General features: G+C 37.5%; 1 protein-coding gene across 1 annotated transcript; it reads left to right on the forward strand.

The window, feature by feature from the left end:
• Positions 1-141: 141 nt before the first annotated feature.
• LOC131900961 (zinc finger protein 120-like) lies at positions 142-24,826 on the forward strand. Its single transcript, XM_059252266.1, has 8 exons — positions 142-168; positions 9,807-9,933; positions 10,132-10,192; positions 11,107-11,883; positions 15,266-15,287; positions 23,520-23,628; positions 24,106-24,201; positions 24,813-24,826. Exons 1-8 carry the CDS (start codon positions 142-144, stop codon positions 24,824-24,826), a joined length of 1,233 nt encoding a protein of 410 aa, XP_059108249.1.
• Positions 24,827-24,959: the final 133 nt, after the last annotated feature.

The following is a 24,959-nucleotide window of genomic DNA, read 5'->3' on the forward strand; positions in this document are numbered from 1 at the left end:
GCCCTCCAGGCAATCTACCAGTAAGAAGCGGTTCAATGTCCTTCTAGCAGCCAGCTTCAGGCTTGACTTCGAAGGGGAGAAGGTGCCATTGATTTTGTGTGCTGTGCTGTGAGTGCTGCTGCAGGGAGCTGAGCAGAGAGCATGGACCAGCTGGGAACCCACAACATGGTGAGTGAGGGGCTGCTGTCCCCAGATGGGGTGGGGCAGATCTTGAGGTGCAAGAGAGAGTGGGGTGGGCTCTCCCCAGATATGGGTGGGAACCTCCAGCCAGAATCCCTGTCATGTGAGGTCCCATGTGGTCTTTGAATCTTCCTAGTCCCAGGGAAGGCCTCTGAATAACTTTGCTCTGTGGGCTGATTCTGCTCACAGAATGGGGAGCAGGGAGCTGAGTGTAGAAAAATATTTGTAATCAAATTAAACATTCTTTTTGTTTGAAAGAGTTATGCCCAGATTGTGGGGATCACCAAAAACCCACTATGGAGGCTGTATCCCATAAGTGAAATTAAAAAGCTTTTATTTTCAAGCTCCGGGGCTTTGTCTGTCCCACACAGCAGGGAGAGCAGAGAACCCTGAGCTCAGGTGGGATTGGGTTTTTATAATAGCAGTGGTTGGGGTGAGGAAATTTCTAGAATTCAGGACCCTGATTGGCTGACAATTATCTAGTGGTATCTCAAAAACAAAAATAGTTGTGTGCTAGATTCAAGGATATTTGGCCACCTTATCTAATTCTTGGAATGTTTGGGATGTTAGGTGCTTCCTCATCCCTGGGTGGATCCCTGGGTGGTGTATGCTTATTTCTCTTCCTGACTCCAGGTGTTGCTTGCTACTAAGCCTGTCACAGAAGATATGTCTGGGCCTCTAAGCCTGTCATGCAGCTGTGTAGTCACGTTGTTTGGGGACACTTACACAAAAGCATGTTTTTAAACTAGATGAGGCCTAGTTTCTCCAGTACCTTCTAGAGATTCAGCACTTTGAATTTACCTTTCATGTTTAAGATCCTTTTTTGTTAATTTTGTGGAGGTTGTAAAAGGCATCTAATGTGTTAGGTAGTACTCCACTACTAAGGTATAATATATAAGAGTAGAATTAGTGATATAAAAGATTCACTAATTCTCTGGAGATAGTAAGTCTCACAAAATAGAATTTAGCTGAGAGAGGACTACTTAAAAAAACACAAAATAAGTATATTCTCCAGGGCTGTTACAGATTAGGACAGTAGGATACACATTTGTTCACCAGTATTGTTCAGACACTTGGCTCCAAAGCATTACAAAGGAGACACTGCCCATTTACCACAAGCCACTATGCCTAATCCTATATCAAAGAATATCTAACAAGCTGCTCATTGAGGCATTGCAGGTTCACATCCAACTTTAAGTCCTGGCATGCCATAAAGTTCCAATTTCTTCTTTAGAAAGGCATAGTTCTGGGTGGTGGTGGCACACGCCTTTAATCCCAGCACTTGGGAGACAGAGGCAGATGGATCTCTGTGAGTTTGAGGCCAGCCAGGGCTACAGAGTGAGTTCCAGGAAAGGTGCAAAGCTACACTGAGAAACCCTGTCTTGAAAAAAAAAATTCCTCTAGAAAGGCACAGTTCTGCCAGATGAGCATTATGACCAAGTGACAAATGTTTGAAAAGTAAAACACAAGGTTTGTGGTGGTGGTGGTACACGCCTTTAATCCCAGCACTCACTTGAGAGGCAGAGGAAAGTAGATCTCTGTGTGTTTGAAGACAGCCTGATCTACAGAGTGAGTTTCACAAGAGGCTCCAAAGCAACACATTGGGACCCTCTCTTGAAAAACCAAAAAAAAAAAAAAGAAAAAAAAAGAAAAATAAAGAAAGAGAAAAAAGAAATGTAGAGCTGGGTGGTGGTGGTGCACACCTTTAGTCACGGCACCCAAGAGGCAGAGCCTGCGGATCTCTGATTTCAAGGCCACCCTGGACTACAGATGGAGATCCAGGACAGGCACAAAAAACTGCATGGAGAAACTCTGTCTCACAAAACCAAAATAAATAAATAAATAAATAAATAAATAAATAAATAAATAAATAATAAATAAATAAATAAATAAAAATAAAGAAATGGAAAACACCATTGTGTTACAGAGTTGCCTGATGAAGCAAGGCTTTCCTTTATGCCCTCAGGCAGGAAGGAGGAGAATTCTTGAAAAGGTAGTTAAAACCTAGGGCCTAGGCCTTGAGAGCTTTGCCTAAGGGTCTGATGTGTTGGCAATAGAACAGCTCCTTCCCTAAAGACAGAAATATGCTTTGGAGATCTGGTAATGGTCTAGGGCTAGGGCCTTTGTGGTGGGGTTTTTTCAGATCATGAATTTATCCCATTGTGTGATAGTTCTGCTGACTTCATAAAAGTCATCCATTTTCTTCAGTTTCCCCCCCTGGAAGTAGTATACAAGTTGCTATTCTTTTTTTTTTTCCGAGACAGGGTTTCTCTGTGTAGCTTTGCGCCTTTCCTGGAACTCACTTGGTAGCCCAGGCTGGCCTCAAACTCACAGAGATCCGCCTGGCTCTGCCTCCCAAGTGCTGGGATTAAAGGCGTGCGCCACCACCGCCCAGCTATTCTTCTTAAGAAGCTTAGTTGAGGCTGGAGAATTGGCTTAGAGGTTAAGGGCATTGGCTACTCCTCTTCCAGAGGTCCTGATTTCAATTTCCAGCAACTACATAGTGGCTCACAACTATCTATAATGAGACCTGGTGCTCTCTTCTGGCCTGCATGCATACATGCAGGCAGGATACTGTATGATGCATAATAAATAAATAAATAAATAAATAAATAAATAAATAAATAAATCCTTTTTTTAAAAAGGTGCTTAGTTGATATGAAACATAGGTTGTACAAGACCTCATTTACATGCAGGCAGGATACTGTATGATGCATAATAAATAAATAAATAAATCCTTTTAAAAAAAAGGTGCTTAGTTGACATGAGACATAGGTTGTACAAGACCTCATTTATTTTCTTTCTTTCTCATCTCCTTCACCTCAGAACCCTGTTACTGAAGAAGATCCTACTGTTTCATATCACTGGGTTACTTAAGAAATAATTTTGGAAATGTCTTTGCTGTGTAAGTCTCCCATCTGTCTAAGTGGGTGGAGTTGCAGTATTTGGTCCCAATTTGAATTACTCAAAGTGTAATCTGAAGCCTGAATCCAAATGTCACAAGGATGATGGAATATGGGGAACGCAAGATCTCTTCTAGGCTGGTTCCTCTTTGAGCATTAGCCAGAGATGAATGCATGCTTTCATTAAAGAGATTTTTTTCCGTATTAATCTCTTAATTGTGTAGAGTGATTTGTCCCTTGGAAGGCATATTGATTCTAGGACACTTGCATTTTAATCATTTTAGAAAGATGTTTCTGACACAAGCTCTCTTATGTTGACACAAATGGCCATGGTCCCAGTGTGTTGCTCTCCAGGTCAGTGATCTTGCTGTCCTCCATATTACAGCTGCAAAATCTTAAATTGAATGATTGTATCACCTCTAGGTTTAAAAACTACCCATTTGATTCATCCAATTTAATATCCATTGTTGTAAAAGGAAAGGACTTGCATTTGGAGCATGGTTTCTACCTTCAGACAAGAATAGAGGGAATAGTATATTGTGCACACTACTGCAGAAAAGAGGGTAGATAATAAGCTGCTGAAGTCACCATTATTAAAAAAAAAAAAAAACAGAACCTGATTATAGTAGGAGGAGTGATTTTGTAATTTCTAAGCATTTACTAATTGAAGTGTTGGGAATTAAGACAGACGAGACTAATTGGAATGAAGGGACTGTGAAAATTTTATGTGCTGGTGGCCTGGAACCCTTGATCCAGCATACATTATAGGCAGGTCAAGTTTCAGTTGAATGTTCTGTGGCTGTCTTGGTGTCCCAGTTCCATCACTGGAGCCTTATGTAGTTACAGAAAATTACTAGTTCAGCATCCATATTCTTAATTGTTTGGAATCCTAACTAGGGTCACCCTTATAGGTTCCAAGATGGTTTTTTTTTTTAGATTTATTTATTATTTATACAGTATTCTGCCTACATGTGTCCCTGAAGGCCAGAGGAGGGCACCAGATCTCATTACAAGTGGTTGTGAGCCACCATGTAGTTGGCAGAAATTGAACTCAGGACCTCTGGAAGAGCAGTTGATGCCCTTAAACACCGAGCCATCTCCCAGCCCAGGTTCCAGGTTGTTTACATTGCACTATTTTCATAACCCCTGCTAAAAGCTCCCCTATTCCAGTTATCTCTCCCTACCTTCTCCTCATTTGTCTCTTCCTTACTCACCTGATCCTTCCTGTTCCCATCCCAACTTGCCATCAGTGCACCCAAAATATCTATTCTATTCCCTCTTCCAAGGGAGAGATGCAAATCTCTCCTAGGGCCATTGTTTCTTCTTTAGCCCCGCAGCATCTATGAATTTTACTGTGATTAACTGTGATTACTGTGATTGCACTTTACTGAACTACTTATATCTACTTTTTTTTTTTTTTGGTTTTTCGAGACAGGGTTTCTCTGTGTAGCTTTGCACATTTCCTGGAACTCACTTGGTAGCCCAGGCTGGCCTCAAACTCACAGAGATCCGCCTGGCTCTGCCTCCTGAGTGCTGGGATTAAAAGCGTGTGCCACCACCGCCCCGGCTTGACCGTATATCTACTTATAGGTGAGTACATACCATGTTTGTCATACCATGTTTGACTGACTCAGGATAATAAAGAACTAAAGAATCTTGACAACATCAAACTAAATAATCCCTTTATAACGGGATATACCTCTAAACAGAATTCTCAGTAGATGAATCTAAAGTTGCTGAAAAACACTTGAAGAAATGTTCAAAATTCTTAGCCATCAGGGAAATGCATATTAAAACTTCTTTGAGATTTCATTTTATATCTGCCAGAATGAGAAGATCAATAATACAAATGATAGCTAATGCTGGCAAGGACATGGAGCCAGGGGAGTCACTGCTTTGACAAGTGCAAACTTGTACAGCCACTGTGGGAAATAAATACACAATCCTCTGAAAATGAGTAGCCAATCTACATGAAGACCCAGCTTGGGCATATACCCAAATGATGGTCCTCCACCCTACCACAAGGACAATTGCTCAACTAGATTCATAGAGGCTTTATTTATAATAGCCAGAAACTGTTATGTCTGTGAGAGATTTTGCTGATTGATGATTGAAATGAGAAGGCTCCTCCACCTAGGGTAGCAGGAATGGCTATTCCATCTAGGGTGACTATAGCAAGAACATACCCAAGTTGCAGGGGAGGAATAATCACTCTTGATTCAAACATGGTATAACATTCATTTATTCACACATTAAGATTACAAGTAATATTTATCCTGTCTTCCAAATGGAAATGGAGTACCTCTCCAGGTGTACAGGTCCAGACTCGCCACATCTGTTCCTTTGGATCTTGGGTCAGCCTTCCTCCGGTTAGCCTTGTCTTCACTGGGGACAGGATCTCACATCTCATGCAAGGGTCTGACGAGATCTGTTGATCAGGTCTGAGGCTTCATTTTATATCTCTTTCTGGCAAGGTTTCTAGTCTTATCCCAACTTCCACACATAAATTATAGCTCATTCCTACTCCATTTGTGGTTTACTTAAGTCATTCTATTGCTTATCACTCCAGTTCACCCTAGGTCTTACATGTTCCTTACAGTGACAAAAACCCTAATAAAGTGGGCCTGGGCTAGAAAAGGGAGCTAACTGAGCATGAGACAGTTACTGCCAAGAGAGAACACTGGAAAGCAATCTTTGCCTGTGGGTTTGGCCTTCAATTTTTAGCATGGGTTTTTATCCTCATCTCTCAAGGTGATAGAGTGTGATCTGACACAATCAGCCAAATAAACCCATTCATTGCCTGATATGTCTTTGGTTAGAGGCTTTAATCGCAGTAAGATAAAAGAAAGTTAGAACAAAATATGTAACACCAACAGTGATTTTGTTGCTAGGTAGAACCTGAGAATGTTGTCTTTTGGAAGAATGTGGAAGATATCAGGACCTTAGTTGGCAAAAATCATAGAAAGTTGCACACAGAACATTATTGGTCCATTGTGTATGACTAGGAATATGGGAATGTTAAGAGTAATAGCTGAAAATGGAGATTGAGGCTATAGAATTTCAGTCAAAATGACTCAGTAAAAATTAGGCTAAGAGTCACTTGTGTCATATTTTGGCTCCAAATCATTTCTTATTCTGTCAATGCCCAGGATATTTATTAATGCAGAATTAAAAAATAATGTACTAGTTTCTTAAATGGAATATTGAATGTGTTGGAGTGTTTTTATAGACTCATTCAGGTGAACAGTGGAAGAAAACAAGAGAGGGAGAAACAATTGAAAATGAGAAGGTAGTTTCAGAGGGCAGTGAAGTGCTGAAAAAGGCAAGGGTTTTCAAAGACTTGATCACCATTATAAAGAAAATGGAAGCACGAAGGGTAACGGAAGGTCTCCTAAGGTTAATGCTCTATTTACCTAGTGCTTGAAGTTATGAAATGAGTAAGCACAGTGATTTCTAGTCCCATGAAGCAACTTCATACAAAACCTGCTTCACCTGTGGTCCAAGCATGTTAGTGTCCATCCCAATCAAGAAGTCAAACTTTGCTGGATCCCCCATCATTTGCTGGTCCTGGAAACAAGAGAGAATCAAAATTTAAGGTCATCGATTCTTAGCCTCTGGTTACAGTTCAGCATTTTTGCAGGCATCTATGATTGGCAGAGACAGAAATCAAGTGAGGAGATTGGGAGGGTTCACTGCATGAAGTAGTAAGGATGAGGCTTGGTGCTTTTTAATTCTTTTTTAACTCTTTACTCTTTTGGTGTCTGGCTACCCAGTTCTAAAATTAATTGCACACATAGAGGCTTAGTCTTTTTTATAATTGTCTGGCCTTAACTTGGCTTTTTTCTAGCCAGCTTTTCTCACCTTAAATTATCACATCCACCTTTTGGATTTTCACTTCCTCTATTCTGTATACCTTTCTTTACTTCTTACTCCATTGCTTGCTGTGTAGGTGAGGGGATGGCCCCTGGTGTCTTCTCTCTATCTCTTTTCTTTCTTTCTTGCTGCTTCTTCCTTTTTTCTATGCAGATTTTTTCTCCCATTTATTATCTCTGACAGCCAGCCTTGCCTATCATTTCCTGCTGAGCTATTGTCCATTCAGCTTTTTATTAGACCAATCAAGTATTTTAGACAGACAATGTATCACAGCTTCACAGAGTTAAACAAATGCAACATAAAAAATTGCAACACATCTTTGCATCATTAAAAAAATGTTCCACGGCATACACAAATATAACACATCTTAAAATAATATTCCACACACCTGGGTTGCATTTTGTGACCACAAGATGTTGAGATACCTAAGCTATGAGACATCTTCTATTTAGACTTAGCTGCATATAGAGAGTAGAAGTAACAATAGAGATAAATGTTTGGGAAATTGCAGGGAAAGGGCCATCTAAGCCCTTTTGAACTGAAGCCCCTTGCATCTGAGACAGAGATACAGGATTTGTTGTTTTTCTTGCTGTGCTTCAGTCTTTTCTTGGTTCAACCTTCCCTCACTGTGTCCCCATTTCACTGTTTTGGAATGTGAATGGGACTGTGTGCCATTGTATGTTCAAAATATGTAACTCTACTAATTTTACAAGATATCACTGTCAAGAGATCATCTTGAGGGTCAGAAGATACTTTGGACATTTGAACAGTGTAAGGGCTGTTGCAGACTATGAGGATCATTGAAGTAACTAAATGCATTTTCCTCATGAATGACCATGAGCCTTAATGACTTGGGTCAAAATGTAATTGATTTAAAAACCTCCCAGATAAGACACTGTATTTGGACACATGTTTCTCCTTGGATATTTCTTTCTATTGTTTTGAAACCTTTACTAGGAGGAGTCTTAATGGATAAAATTCCTCACTAGGAGTGTAATATGCATTTATATAGTCTCAGCACATTACCTGTTTGTTCTGTATACTGTGTTGTGTTGAAATTAATCAGCCAGCTTCCTGTTCTGTCATGCCTTCATCAACATTATAGACTCTATCTCAAAATCACATAAGATAGAGTAGAAGCATTTGTAATTCAGTGATAAGACAGTTTGGTAGCCTGCTCTTTTAATGTTTTCTTGCTGTTGTTTTTGAAGACAAGGTTTATCTGTGTAGCACTGGCTCTCCTGAAAGGAGCTCTCTACACCAGCTAGCCTCAAACTCAGATATCCTGCTGATTCTGGCCCCACATCCTGGGATGAAAGGAGGGCCAACATTCCTAGCTTTTTTGTTTTTATATTATTGGGTGATAGGCTTGAGATATAGGTTTTTATACATGTCAAACATATGCTGTTTTACAGATTTTCACCTGTATCTTGTACTTTAATATTTGGCAGAGAGCATCCTTCTGTTTCTCAGGATGGCATGTACTCATGACACTAATACTGCCTGCACCTTTTGAGACATTGTATAGCAGGTGCATGAACTTCTTCCTGCCTGTTGTGTTTTGTTTGAATTTGTAAGTGAATATGAATATTTTACCTGTATGCATGGATATACACCACATGGGAATCTGGTCATCACAGTAATCAAATGATGGTCTTAGAAACCCTGAGGTTAAAATAATGAATAGCTGTGATCTTCCATGTAAGCAAGAGCAATTGAGTCCACCTCCATGCAAAACAAACAAGAGCTCTTTGCTGCTATACCATCTCTCCTGTCCTGTGTTCATTATATTTGATCAACATTTATATTTCTAAAGTTTTCATCTGTCCATTTATAACTGTTACAATGTGCAGTGCCTTTTATCAAAATCTTATTGTTGTTACAGTTTGAATTGGGCACTTCATGTTCTTGAAGATGAAAACAGAACTGTAATGAATCCAACACTCTTTTAAGGAACTTCAGTAAAAACCTCTGAGTTTCCTCTGTAGCTAGAGTTTTCCTGCCTTGCCCACAGTCAGGAAAAATCCTTGTCACCTGCCAGTTCCACAGACGCTCAGACCCAACCAAGTAAACACAAAGACTTATATTACTTACAAACTGTATGGCCATGACAGGCTTCTAGCTATCTAGTTTTTACACCTTAAATTAATCCATTTCCATAAATCTATACCTTGCCACGTGGCTTACTGGCATCTTCACATGCTGCTTGTCTTGGCAGAGGGTGGCAGTGACTCCTTCCGCCTTCCTGTTCTTTCTTTTCTCCTCTCTGTTAGTCCCACCTATACTTCCTGCCTAGCCCCTGCCAATCAGTGTTTTATTTATTTATCAATCAGAGCAATTTTACATACAGACCATCCCACAGCATTCCTCTATCTTTTTTGTCGATTTTTGCATGGAAGATAAGGTCTTAATGTATAGTTCTGGCTTTTCTGGACCTGATTTCATAGACTAGACTTCTATTCAACTCAGAGGCAGATATACCTGCCTCTGCTTTCTGAGTGCTTGGGTTAAAGGTATGAACATTACACCTAGTCTACCTAACCTACTTTTCTTTTCTGTAGTTCGTAATTATTCATACAATTTCACTCATGTGTACTCTGTACTGTTGATCTGTTTACTTGTTTCTCTATGTTAATAGGCATTTCTCTTGCAAAGTAATATCTCATTCAAGGGGTATATAATTGACAGAGGTAAACCTCCTATTCAGTTTTTATCTAAAGTGACTTGGTGATTATATTGCAATGTCTATGTTTTGAAATATTGTGGGAGGATCAGAATTATATGACTACACTGTCAAAGAAGTATACGTTTACAATGCTTTCTGTTGTACACATGTATGGGATGTTTTAGAATGTAGTGACCTATGATGATGTGCATGTTGGCTTCACTTGGGAAGAATGGACTTTGCTGGATCCTTTCCAGAAGAATCTCTACAAAGATGTGATGCTGGACACCTACTGGAACCTCACTTCTATAGGTAAGACTGAATACTCCTTCATGTTTTAAAATAAGGGGACAATATTTCCTTGGTTATTGATTCTCTTCAGTAATTTGCTTGAGAAAGGAGAATGGGGTGAATAATTCAGTCATGCTTCAAAGAGTCACTGAAGATAGTAACTTAAATTTTGCACAGTTTCCAATAAAATATCATACATTTTCTGATACTATATTTTAGGGTACAGTTGGAGAGACAATACTACTGATGAACATTTTCAAAGTTCCAGAAGACATGGAAGGTAATTGTCTTGTGCAAGTTGATAAAAATGCACCTGTGAAGAAATTGTAATGTGTTCTGGAAGAATTAAACAATTGCAGCAGTGTAAATAAGCACTGTTTGAAGTGTGCTGGTGATTATTAAATTCTTAGAAAGCACATACCTCAATTTTAAGTAGGTGAATTGCATTTGCAAGGCATTCTTTTAAGAAAGAAGACAAGGGAAAAATGCCTCAACAGCTATCAACTTTTGAATCATTGCACCATGAGAGCTATGCTGTAGGACTATAAACCCATTTATTTTATCTTAATCAAATTACAAAATTAATAATCAGTGAAGAGGTGAGATGTGTATCTTCAAAAAATTCTAGTAAGCAGAGTCCATAGTAAAGATAGTATTGCTCATATATTTATTGTGACTGTGCTGTTTAGTGAGAAGGGCAGAGTCAATAGTCAATGGGCATTGTTATGGAGAAATATTAATTCCTATAATAAGTCTATGAGGACAGGAAGTCAAACTGAATTCATTATGGAAATCTTTTATTTGTCATTCTTCCTTTACTAGGTATATCATTTGTCACTCTGGATACAAGACAGATGAGCATAGAGATATGGAAAGACATATCATACCTCTCTCTCAGACCAATTAGAAGATATGTAGCAGTCCCCACATTGAATATATTTCTTGAATTTGATGCAATTATTCAAGTAATTCTTTTTCTAGCTTCATTCAAACACCAACAAACTCACATTACAGAAAAGCCCTATGAGTACTAGGACTGTGTAACTACAACATGAGTGTAAACATAGTGATAAAACCTAAAGATCTGTTTCCTTTTATAATATGACCAAATTGTAAAAATCATTTATACATATATAAGGAGTCAACAGTGTATTGAATGTGTAATGCTTTTACATGTGCCAATTATTCTTGCAGGTATGAAAGAAACCAAACTGGAGAGAAACCTGTATATTTTCAATGTGGTAAAGCCTTTGCATATGAGAGTCATCTTCACAGGCATGAAAGAACACATAGTGGGGAGAAAATCTTTGAATGTAATCAGTGTGGTAAAGCCTATAGTCATCAGAGTAGTCTTCAGATGCATAAAAAAACTCATACTGGAGAAAAACCCTATGAATGTAACCAATGTGGTAAAGCCTTTGTTCATCACAATATTCTTCAAAGGCATGAAAGAATACATACTGGAGAGAAACCCTATGAATGCAATCAATGTGGTAAAGCCTTTGTTCATAACAATGGTCTTAAAGTACATAAAAGAAGACATACTGGAGAGAAACCCTATGAATGTAAGCAATGTGGCAAAGCCTTTGCACAATATGGTCATCTTCAAAGGCATGAAAGATCTCATACTGGAGAGAAACCCTATGAATGTATTCAGTGTGGTAAAGCATTTGTGCGTCAAAGTCATCTTGAAATGCATAAAAGAACACATACTGGAGAGAAACCCTATGAATGTATTCAATGTGGTAAAGCCTTTGCACAACAGAGTAATTTTCAAGTGCATGAAAGAACACATACTGGAGAGAAGCCCTATGAATGTATTCAATGTGGTAAAGGCTTTGCAAAGCGTGGCAGTCTTCAAATGCATGAAAGAACACACAGTGGAGAGAAACCCTATGAATGTATTCAATGTGGTAAAGCCTTTGCACAGCGTGGTAATCTTCAAATGCATGAAAGAACACACAGTGGGGAGAAACCCTATGAATGTAAACAGTGTGGCAAAGACTTTGCACAAAAGAGCCATCTTCAAATGCATGAAAGAACACATACTGGAGAAAGAATCTGATTAATGTGGTAAAGCATTTGTATCACAGTCATCTTCATATTCATGAAACAATACATACTAAAGAGAAACCCTATGAATGTATTCATTATGATAAACCCTTTGCCTATCACAGTCATCTTCAATTGTATATAAAAAACATACTAAAGAGAAACCTTATGAATGTAATTAGTGCTATAAATCCTTTGTATGTATCAGTAATATTTGAAATCATGAGAAAAAGTCATATTGCAGAGAAACCCTAAAAATATAGTCTGTGTGGTAAGGTTTTGCATTTTATACAGGAGTAAAACTTTTGTGTGCATCTGATCTCTTAAAGCCTTTTCTTATCACAATAGACATTGAGTACCTGAAAATGATACTGAGGGCTATTTATTATAATGTATTAGTAAGATCTTTAACCAATACACTTACAGCCAATTACACAACATTATTTATTTTGTAGAAAAAAAAAGTTGACAGTTTCAACAAACTGTTCAAGCATTATGACTTCCATTTTTATATAGTTTGGCCCAGCTATCTCATGGGGGAAAAAAATCAAATTTATGAAGCACTGTGTGTAGAGTAAAAGGGCCAGCTAAAGAAACGCACTTTGTCCCTGAATCCAGAGCCAGTGAGAGATACACTGTGGTCCCGAAACTAGAGACATAATTTTAAGAGGGACCAAGTGAAAGAAACACTTTTTCCCTGAAAGCACAGCCAATGAAACACACTCTAGCTTTGACAAACTGAGCACAAAACCAACCAATCAATGAGCACAAAATGTAGCCTAACTCTGAGATTGTTCAAACACAGGGATTGAAATCCAAATAATTCCCACTCCAGAAATCTCCCTGGAAAAACTCAGCCCTAAGAAGCCCCATATAAGCCCTGTGCATGTTTAGTTGGTTGCTGACCTTTTCCATACTGGAAAAGGAATCCAGACTCTCTCCTTGATTCCTCCCTTGTAATACACGACTTGAATTACTTTTGAGTGAAGACATCCTTTTTCCCAAGTGGATCAGAATATCTCTAGTGACTTGGAGCAAAGATGCAATGGACACTTCCTCTGGGAAACTCCCTTAGGGGAGTGGAACAGAGCAACAACAGACATCTCTGGTGGGAAAATTCTCTTAGCAGAGTAGAGCAGAGCCCAGCTCTAAGAGCTCTCTCTCAGAGAGAAGCAGAATTTCTCCTTCATGTGTGGAGATCATCTCTCATGGGAACACAGCTCCAGGCATAGCCTAACTTCCTGTCAGGATACCTTTCTCCTCACCGCTGTAATTATATAGGATACCTTCCAATCACACCTGTAGGTGTAGTCTAACTTCCTAAAGACAAGATACATTCTTTCATTAAACAATAACATAACCCTTTTTAGATTTTATACTTGTCTTAAATTGCATGAAATAACTAATTCAAGTGTAAAACTTCATGGATTTGTATTAATTCCTTTTCTGTTGTGATATAATGTCTAGGTCTACCTATAAAAGTGTTTAATTTGGCCCTTAATCCTAGAAGGATACATGATCACCATGAAAGTGGCATGGAAACAACTGTCAGATGTGGCAGCAGAAGCAGAAGACTAAGAACTCACATCCTTAACTGTACATGAAGCAGAGTGTGGCACCTGTAAATGATGTGTGGACTTAAATTCGCTACCTGGTAGTTCCCGTAACATACTTCCTGCAGCAGGCAGAATTTCCTAAATCTTTCCAAATGAAACCACCAATTACAAGTATACATTTCTGGAACTCATGCTTTTGGTTACATGAAACAATTCATGGTGAAGAAACACTGTAATAAGCCATTAGACCAGCTAAACACTGGCTATAATATTGAATACTTACAAGAGAAAAACTTTCATCAATAAAAAATTTGCTAAAATTTGCTTTAATTATAATTATGTGATGTCACTGTTGGTCTTTTGGAGTGTGTGAATGTGCATTTGTTCCTGAGAACATTAAACACTTGGATCTTCTTGTAGCAGGAATTACAGGAAATTGTAAAAATCAGACCTTGGTCATGGGAATGAACATTTCTTAACTGCTCAGCTATGCCTCTTGTGTTGTAAATATTTTACAAACTATTTCTATCATTTTGAAGTCAGAAAATGGGGACAAACTCATACAAGAGAAGAACCCTATTTGTGTAAATAATTTGGTAAAGACTTTTGACACCACAGTTGTCTTCAGCTTCGAAAAAAAATTTATTTCATTTATTTTTCATTGTAGCCTTGGAGGAAGTAATTTACTTACCATGTTCACTCAAGACATATGGTTGAGATCACTGCATTGTGGTTTCTATTTTGAAACATTTGAGGTAGATACTCAAGTGCGCTCTATGTATGGCAAATCCATTTAGTGAAGTTTATTTTTTGATCTTTATATCCCTTCTGTGGCTTTTGTTCATCTACTATTGTGCTTTTACTTAGTGACAGGTATTTTTTTCTGCTGTAATGGATAGAATGAAATCCTATTCATCTCTGTGGTCTATTGTTTATTTAAATATCAGTCAGTGTGTGATCATACTTTTCAAGTAAGGTTGTCTATGAAAGGTGGTGGGTTGTTGTTGCTGGTTTTGTTTTTTATATTTTTATATATACCCTTGAGATTTTGTTGTTTGTTACTCATCATGACTTGAATGTCAGGAATGATTCAGGGATACATTTCAACTCAAAATCCTCATGTGTCTCTTTCCAGAATACAAGTCTATTGGTAGATGATGTACTCCTAATTTGTGCTGTATTGTCAACAAAATTTAACAATGTTAATGTTAAAAAGCTTAATAGAAGAGAATATCATAAACATTAAATGCCTCACTAATGGAAACTATTAGGGGTCTAATCTCCAATAGTCTCCTTCCCAGGGTCTGCAGAAGAGTTTCTACCATCAGCGAGAATAATCTGAGGAAAACAACTCCAAGCATACTAAGCTCTTTGCTCTACCCACTTTATTCTTCTGTGACAAAATTCTGCCAGTCCTGTCACAGAACCAGTCTACAACCTCAGCAGCAGCCACTCTTTTACAATATAATGCAAAAGCTTTCTAGGTCCCCATAAGAACATTAAGAGTCAGCTTCATTTGCACCCAAAAGGGGAATGAATAAAGGAAGTGGGGTCACATATGGCCTGGAATAAGTCAGAAAGTGAATTTAGGTGCTCAAAATATATCTTCATTTGTGGTTAGGTGACAACTTACAACTTTATCATAAATGAGCTCAAACTACAATCTAACAAGTTGTTAAGTAAGAGAGTCTATGAGTCACTAAAATAGAACTGTCTTTATTTTCTTATGTACTCATTTCTGGCAGGGCAGGAGAGTACTTGAAGCAAGTATGAAGAAAAACCATTTGTTTTAAGTTAGTTGCCCAAAGATGCCACTTGGGTTGTTAGAGAAAGGAAGGTCTGAGCTTAATTTGCACAATATGTGTAATGAAGGAGAGATGGAAGAGTTGGAGACACTTGCTCCCATGCACTCAAATATTTTCATTAATTCCAAACAGCAGAACATATTAGCCTCGATGAAGTAAGACCATATACTAAACCCAGGGTGGTGATTTTGTTTGATTTTTAGTAGATTTACAGAGTGAATTATACTGTTTCTCATTTTTAAGATACCCCCATACCCAAAACAGTGATTTGTTCTTCTTTTTCCTCTTAAAAATTTGTAAATGATTTATTTTATTTTCATTTTTTATTTATTGTACATACTGAACACAGTTTCTTTTCTCTCCTTTCCTCACACTTTCTCTCCTGCCTGCCCATCTACCCCACCTCCCTCCTCACTCTTGCTCCATCTCCATTCAGAAAGAGACAAGCCTCTCATAGGCTTGATCAAAGCCTGGCACATAAAGTTAAGTCTGATTTTAGTTCCTCTCCCTGCATCAAGGCTGGGCATGGGGAACAGGTTCCCAAATGCCAGCTAAGCACCAGGGACAGGTAAAGATCCCACTGCTAGGTGTCTTACAAACAGACCAAATTATACAACTGTCACACACAAGCAGAAGGTATATGATGGTTCCATGTAGGCTCCCTAACCATTTGTTCAGAGTATCTGAGTTCCCGCAAGCTCAGTTTAGCTGTCTCTGTGGGTTCCCCATCATGAACTTGACCCTCCAGCTTGTACAATCCTCCTCCCCTTCTTCAGCTTTTTAATTACCAATACTTGATGAATTACTTTTCATTTTTATGTTTCATTTTTCTTTGTTCTGAAGGAGTTGGTTGGAAAATATTTGTACTTTAACAGGACATATTTTTTTTTAGGAATTCCATAACATATATTTAGACTACACTTCACTCTTCCATCACCAAAAATGTTACATGAAGTTTCTTTAAGCTCCTAGATGGAAGAAAATCTTCCTGTTATTCATAAATTTCTCCACAGAAAATGATTAAAAATGTGATGTGAGCAATGAAATTCACTCACCATTGATGAAAATTTAAACCATGGAAGTTGTAGGGGAATCATCACAATTGAAAATAATTTTCTTAAAAAGCATGACTGTTTTTCCAAAAACGGAATAACTTTTGACTATGCCATATGTATGTTTTACTCTCACTTATATATGCATGTGGATAAGGTTGAAGATATTTAGTATACTTACTGAAATTAGAAAATATTCTGTCAAATGGAAAGAAGAATTCTCAAAGGAAGTGATTGGAAAGAGAATGGAAAAGGAACACAAAAAATACTAAGGATCTAGGAGGAATTCCAAAGTTTTACAGGCTCCTGAACAAAAAGAAGAGGGAGCCATTAAAAGGAGGATAATCAATAATATGCACAATGTAAGAAAATGTCATTAATAAAACTTTGGCAATGAATGCTTGTTATAAGCAAAGTGTAGAGAATGAATTAAAAATAGAGGTTACCAGAGAAGACTCATGTACATCAAACATAGGGAATGTTTTAAAACTAAAAAAGAGGAAACAGCCGGGCAGTGGTGGTGCATGCCTTTAATCCGAGCACTCAGGAGGCAGAGGCAGGTGGATCTCTGTGAGTTTGAGGCCAGCATGGTCTACAGAGTGAGTTCCAGGAAAGATGCAAAGCTACACAGAGAAACCGTGTCTCGGAAAACACAAACAACAAAAAGAAGAGGAAACAATGTCAGGTGTCTCAGCAAAATTAAATCAAGACATTCTCATCAAGGAGTGAAACAACAATTAACAATTAAGGGGTGTCTGACTTCATTAAAATTAGAATAATGAAAATAGTAAATAAAATATTCAGACAGAAATGGGGAAGTTGATAAATTTTGTAGTGTTAGAAGCAACAGTGTTAATGTGTATCAAGCCTGGGAAAAATTGGAAAGGCAACAAGTGAATAGACTCTTATAAGTGGAATGGGAAATGGAATGGATGAAATTACAATGTAGCAGAGTACAGATCACCATAACCCAAATAAATGACAGGTGTGGTGGCCAGCCTGTAATTCAGATCTTACAGGCAGAGACATGGATATTGGTGAGATTATTAAGGCCACTCCACGTAGTTAAAAGGGAGGTTTATTAAGTGGTATAACTTACAAATGAAGGGATAGGTAGGTTGCAGGGTCTAGGAAAGGTGTGGCACAGTCCGGCGGTGTTCTCTGGTAAACTCTGCTCAGTCTACCTCCAGCATCAAGGGTCAAGAAACCAAGAGAGACAGCGCATCAGGATCTCCAGTCTTCAAGGTCCTCTTTTGGCCCTGCCTTGTAGGTGTGACAGTTAGCAAAGGCTCAATGGGGGTTGGAACTTCCAGATCAAGGTTAAAATGGCTACCCACTACACATGGATACCCACAGAGAACGTTGAAAGACAGAAAGACTAGCTATCTTGATCAGCTGTGTGTTTATCTTGGCCCAGTTAATAAAATGAACAATCAAGAATGTTTTCTACAAAGCATATGTACATATCCATGCACATGTGTTCACAAGCAAACAACCTCATACATGTTTGAAATAGAATACTGGAACTAGAAAATGAGACCCATACAAAGAAGTCAAATTATGCAGAAAAGGGTATTTATTAATTGAAGCACTCTAGTCTCATTATAGCTCAGCAACCTGGAAGTAACTCAAAATCCAGAGTTTCTACACAAATTTTATTTAGGAGAAATGTTATTTTAATATACTCATCTCATATAAAAATAATTAAAATACTGAGTGCACAAGATTCCATTATTTGATCCCTATGTCAATCCAATGTGCATTTGTGAAACAAGGTATCAAGCCTTCCTCAAAGAGAAGCAGAAGTTTGGAGTAGGTAGCTCAGATCAGTCTATAAAGCAAGACTCTGAATTCTGAATTGTGAATTCTCTGTAGGTGTCATCAGAGACTCAATGAGCATACAAGAAGCTCTAATGATGCAGAGTATTTTCATTGCTAAGATTTTTGTGTGTTCCCTACTCACTGGAGTATTTTTCTTATTTGTTTGATTAGAGACAGGACCTTTGCGTATAGCCCTACAGTCTTGCAATGTGCTATGTAGGTCAGTCTGACCTCAAATTGACAGATACCCTTTATCCATTGCCTCTTGTTGGGAGGATTAATGCCATAAGTCATCACACCCTGCCTTAGTTCTGACTATTTATTATAGCCAATGGGAAGCACAGATACTATATAATCAATAAATCTGTTGAAAAGGAGATAGAATATTTTGTTTATTAGGAAACTGTGGTGAACATATCCATGGAATCACCTGTAAAAAAAAGATGGCTCTTCATGCTTAAGAAACAGAAAATCCCCATGTACTTGTGGTGGAAATGTAAGCTTTACAGAACATTCTCCAGGGTCCTCAATGTGACATGTTCCACAGAGTTCTTAGTCACAGAATGTTTTCTGTCTCAGAAAAGGCTGCATTACAGCCACATAATTTTAAAGAAATAGTACATTCTAGCTTCCTTGATATGAAAGACTGCTGTATGGAAGATTTCCTTTAGTAAGAACTATACCAAGCCAGGCCGTGGTGGCGCACGCCTTTAAGAAGAAAATTTTGTACACAATGATTTAGAAATTATTTTTTTTAAATGGTTCAAATTCATGTGAAAATTGACCAAAGCAAAATGATTTAAAATATAAGGACTTAAAGCCAGGTAGTACTATTTATAAACATCAATAAGCTAGGATATTAGTGTTTGTGTTATATTCTACATTAAGATTATTTTGTACATAGCATTTGCAATTTTAACTAAGTGTATATTATAAAAAGTTTTAACATTAAATTATTCCCTTGACTAAATGCCCAATAAATGCATTAATACCTTGTGTTTAATACCTGCTGCCTTGGCATGATAAGTAATCATTTTGTGGTAAACTATGTAATTAATATCATCTGCTCCATTGATCTTTATACAAAGTAAAATGTGTTTATTTCTTAGTACATTGTTTGACATAAAGTCTAACATAGAAATCAATAAATGTGTTTCTGGGGAGCAAAAGAACTTTGGAATTTGTGGAGGAATGAATGAGTTTCTTTTGTGTAGAGGAAAACATCCATGTCAGAGACCACACACTCAGGCCCATGAGAAATTTGTAAAACAAACCACTTCAGGCTCAGCAGAATTAGAAAGCCTCCTGTGCTCCATGTGGATATTGATAGTGTTCAGAAAATATTCACCCCAGCCTTCTCCAACAGTAGTTTAAGCCTCAGAAGTGCTCCCCTACAGAGACTGTCCCTCCTGATATGATCCAAACCTACCCCCTTATTCAGTTGGATAGAATGACCCCTCTTCCTGTAGGTATTATCCCTGAAACATTGTTCAACTTTTTGTAGTGAATAGGCAAAGATTCCTGTTCATGTTGTTTCTCCATCAGAAGGAAAGATCCACCAAATTCCAGCCATTTTGTGTGTCCATTTTTCTGTTCATATATTTTTCTTATTACATCATCAGCCACTTCACACATTTAATCCCACCATTAGAGAGGCAGAGACAAGCCATTCTCTGTGAGTTTTACATCCACTATGTTGTGTACAGTGAGTTCCAGGACAGCCAAGTTGATGATACAGAAAATCCCTGTCTTCAAAAACTAAAATAAAAAATGTTAATTATATTACAAAAGTAATTATAATAAACAAGGAGACAATGAGAAAAAACACCAAAGACCTTATAGAGGCATGGATTGCCCTCATGCTTCTTGGCCACAAACACCTAGGTTTTTCTGTCTGTTGAAATACTTTCATTTGCATGTACTCCACAGATTTTGTCATTTGCAATAGGAGCATTCTTGTTATTTTAATCAGCCATTAGAGAGAAAGACATTGTGAGGGTCCTTGGGAGATCCTTAAGGCTTATGAATAACACCTGTGCTGAGCCTCCATTTGAAATGGCTAGCTGGCTCTGCTGGGTGCATCAGGTTAATTCAATCTCATTCCCACCTCTGTACTGAAGCCCTTGAAGATGCTGGTCTGAATGTACTAAAGGAGAACCTTCAGTTTGGTCTGCCTCTGAGAGCCGGTAGAACTCTGTATCTTGGCTCTGCTTTAGAACAGGGAATGAGGAATGTGATTCTTGCCTTCCAGTTCCTGTTTGTGGTAGCAAGCATAGGGTGTTGTTGGTGTTTGAAATCTGAAATATTATCAGGAAGTTGAAATTTTAAAACATAGTTTCCTGAGAGGATCCACATGGAAGGGAAAAGAGAAATGGCATATTCTCAGGTAAGTATGTAAATGTAGATGAGATATGTTGACTGATGTTACAGAAATGCTTCATTTGCAGTAGCCTCTAATGTTTAATTTACCCCCTAGTTTTGACTTGGCTTTCTTTTTCTTTTTCTCAAGTGGTTTTGAAAGTAAATAGTTTAAATGCATTTGAAAGATGTGTGTTTACCCACTTTTCACAGCTCTCCCACTATTTCAGTTTTTTTCTGGATAAATTTTGTCAATTAATGCATGATGTAGACTTTTTTGATATTACACAAAAACATGTACACTCACTTCCTACTTAGAATGTAATTGAGTCATATTACTCAGTGAGAAAAGACTTATGTTCCATGATCCTTCCTCACAGGGATCAAATGTCCATTACATAAAAGTCAAAGAAAGAGGCACAAAAGAAACAGGATGGAATGTCTGTATTGCCAGAAATAATATTTAAAATAGAATTTCTATAAAAGATATACTGTGTCATATACTACAATGAAGTATTTAAATGTGATAAAACTTCCAAATGCAATTCATCAGGCATAATGCAGTATGAAACTATACTAATAGGAGTGTTTTCTTCTTCTGGGTTTTTTGTTGTTGTTGTTTTGTTTTGTTTTTCTGTTTTTGATTTTTTTTTTACCAGATTTAAAGAGTCTAGTCAATTGTTTCTCTTTGTCAGCTACAAACTTCCTAGTGAACCTGCAATGCCCTTCAGTTGTGCTGACACCTGCTACCAATCTCTTCCATGGGGGCTGAAGCTGATTTTCTTGCCCTGGCTGAGGAGTGTCACACTTGCCTTCATCACTTAGAGTTCACAGTGTTCTCTTTAGCAGTGGTAACAGCTTTGAGGAAATTTACAGAAGAATATGCAAATTTAATCTGGATTAATGTGGAAACTGGAGTTTCTCTTCAGGTATTATCTTTATTCCCTTGTGACCTAGGAGAAAAGGTCCAATATTCTGTATCTGCACTCTAGCTGTTAAAGGCAGAGATGCTTAAGCAGGCTTAAGTTCTATGCCTTTACATTTGTATAGCTTACTTATGCTTGAAATGTGCCTTTGATCAAAGCCCATCTATGATGAGAAACATCCTTTATGAAGGAACAACTTCTAATCTTTGCTAAAGAGATCCACCTCCTAAGAGAAGAACATTAAAATAAATGAGTTAATGGGGGTCATTCAGTGGGAACACAACCCACTCAAAAGAAAATAAGCCATGCCTTTAACTGGCCCTTTCTTTTGATACATTGTGAAAGTCTATCCACAAAGACAAGGCAGTGCCACTCATGTAGGTCATGTCCACTCCAACTGGGTTTTATTCAAATACATGCATATAGTTAAGATTATTTCTAGGATTGGGAGAGGGAGGCTGGAGAGACAGGAAGAGGGACGAGTTGGATCTTTGATATGTAAAATGAAAAAAAAATCTTAATAAAAAACAATACATCTATTCTGCTAGATTTATATTTGTATCTAGAGTCATTATCCTTCCACATAGTTTCTGAACTCTCTTACTCTCCAATCACTCATAAGCAATGTAAGAATTACAAATCTTAAAATATATTGTGCTATAACTAATTATTTGTTGATGAGAGGGTTAGTTTCAATATCCTTATCTATCTGTGAAGTACCATGCTCCAAATTGCTTCTGGTCAAGAATCAGTTGACAATAACAATTCACATCAGAAAATCCAGATTTTTTTCCATTATAAAACCAGTATGTAGTCTCCTACAGGGTTTAGTAATATTAGATGTTCATTCAATTTTTGATATGACTGTGGAGCATAAATAATTCCTTTTAGCTCCAATGCACTGATTCACTGATACATTCATAAGAAGATCTAGTTTTAGAAATAATTAGCTTCAGGCTTACATGTCACACTTCAGCTTCTCCATCAGCTCTGATGGTATCATATGCCTATGTCCTGTGTGTGTTCTGCATTAGACCTTGCCTCGGGATAGCAGCAATTCCAAACATTTTTTTTTTTGCTATTGTAATTAATTAATTTTCCCAGCCTAACTAGAGCTTCCCCTCCATTGCTCCTCTCCTTCCAGTCCCTTCCTACAACCATCCCTCTGCCTATCACCATTACTTCTTCTCCTTTTGATTCAGAAAATTGGAGGCACCACTTGTATTTTAGCCAAGCATGACATACCAAGATGCTGTAAGACTAGGAACCTCATCTCCTAATAAGGCTGAACAAAGCAACCCAGTATTAGAAAATAATATGAAAAGCAGGAAACAGATTCAGAGACAACTTCTGCTCCCACTGTTAAGAGTCCCACAAGAAAAAAAGTTACAAAACTGTTACATATGTGTAGAGAGCCTAGGTCAGTCCCATGTAAGTTTTCTGTTGCTTCAGTCTCTGTGAGCCCCTATGAGTCCAGTTTCCTTGATTTTGAATTTGAACTATATCATTTTTATACTTCAACTTGAAAGGAAAAGGAAGATAGGGATCCCTTTCTTGTTATGATATCACTAGAGAAATGTACATATAGGAATTCTGGAATGTCTTAGAAATCAAGTTCCTGTTCTTGCTGTGAAATCTACTGTTCTTCAATATTTCTTTTCAGACAATAGATAAAGGCCTCTTCATACTTGTATATTTGGTGCATGTTCGTGTCTTTCTCGGCCAGAGTTGTAGGGATGAAAATTGCCTTCATTTAGCTTCATGCTGGTCTTGCCTAAGAATCAACAAGCTAAAATTACAGTGCATTCCATTCGGGATTTCTCCTTTAATGCTGATTTATACCTCTCTACCCATCATGTCACAAGCACTTATTTCACACCACCCTCCCTCTCACAACCAATCTATTCAAATAATATGTATCAATTACTGACAAAAGAATGTTTTATATTTAACTAATTTTTCTCTGTGCCCCTAACGCATTACATAAATGGACATAAGTTAGAACAGTATTGTTTTCTGAACCTCTTGATTGTCAAGGATGTGGCCATAGACTTCACCATAGAGGAATTGGGTTGCCTGGAGACTGCTGAGAGGCCTTTGCCTGGCAAAGACGAGTTGAAGAACTACACCAACCTGGTCTCTACAGGTAAGATTATATATTTTTTATTTGATAAGTAGTTTATCCCTAAGATTTCTATCAAGTGTTATTAGAAGACACACATATTTTGTGTTAATGAGTCTTACATGTCTTTTTTCAAATGGTTGAATTTTGGTATATAACACCCATGTATGTAACTCATTCTTGTTTGTATATCCATTCTCTTGCACATGATATAATTTTTACAATCCTGTATTATACATTGCTGCAAGCAATGTATAGCCATCTTAACATGATGTTCCCTGCTTGTATTTCTGTTTTGTTGTAATTAAAATAAATATACAGAGAGAGAAAACTGAAAAATCACTCAATATTTTAAAGTATTTTTATTAAGGCATTTACAATGAGGAAGTCAAATATGGATCTTCCATTATTTTCCTCTTACTCTGAGTTTAATGCTGTGTTAGGATTCCAACTGTATTGGATCATGTAAAGACAATGTTATATGTCTCTTCTAATGCACAGGACATTCTGTGTCAACACAAGAGCTCTTCACCAAACTTGACCAAAGCAAACATTCCTGGAATGAGGCTATAGAGCAGACAGGATTTGAAAAACCTGGTAAGTTGGAATGAAGCATTGACATGGGCCATGGGTTCACAGCAAGGCAAATGCAGTCCTGCAGTGGTTGAGGCCAGCTAGTTAGTAAAAAGTGTTCCTGAAAAATCTCAGGTTAAATAACATCCTCAATGTGTTTCCCAAGATGTGTGTTAGATGATCTTAGCCTGTTCACATATGAATAGTGTTCATTTGAAAATTAGAAATTCGATATAAGTTTGGAAATGAATAAGAGGGCCTATTTATGCCCATCTGCATTTCTGTATTTGTCAGCAATGGAAATGGTATTAAATTATTATGGTTGCTGTATTTAAATAAATCTGGAAATGAAGTAATATAGACCAAGGAGGATTTTTTTTTCTATTTAGAAAATTCCTGACTTCTTCATGATTTCATAAATTTCCACAGTACATCCAAAGTAACTTTATCCAGTTCTACAAGCAACCATCAGTAACTACATGGTCTGAAATTGATCAGAGTCCAAAACAGTATTAGTGTTGTGCTATAATCCTAAGAAATAGGGAATGTTAATTTTAATTGCTTTGAGGCCAAATAGGTTACAAAGAGACATTTCATGTTCTTCTAATTCACTGAGATTTTTCTTGTGTTCCAAGATCTTGTGTTATAATGTCTATTTTAGAAGGTCTACCATGGGTTGAGCAGTAGAATTCATATTCTTTGATATTTGTATGAGATATTATATGGATAACCCTTCTGGCTACTTGATGTATAATTTCTTTTAATTTTTATATTTACCTACT

Source organism: Peromyscus eremicus, unplaced genomic scaffold (assembly GCF_949786415.1).
Source record: "Peromyscus eremicus unplaced genomic scaffold, PerEre_H2_v1 PerEre#2#chrX_unloc_1, whole genome shotgun sequence".
NCBI classification, from domain to species: Eukaryota; Metazoa; Chordata; class Mammalia; order Rodentia; family Cricetidae; genus Peromyscus; species Peromyscus eremicus.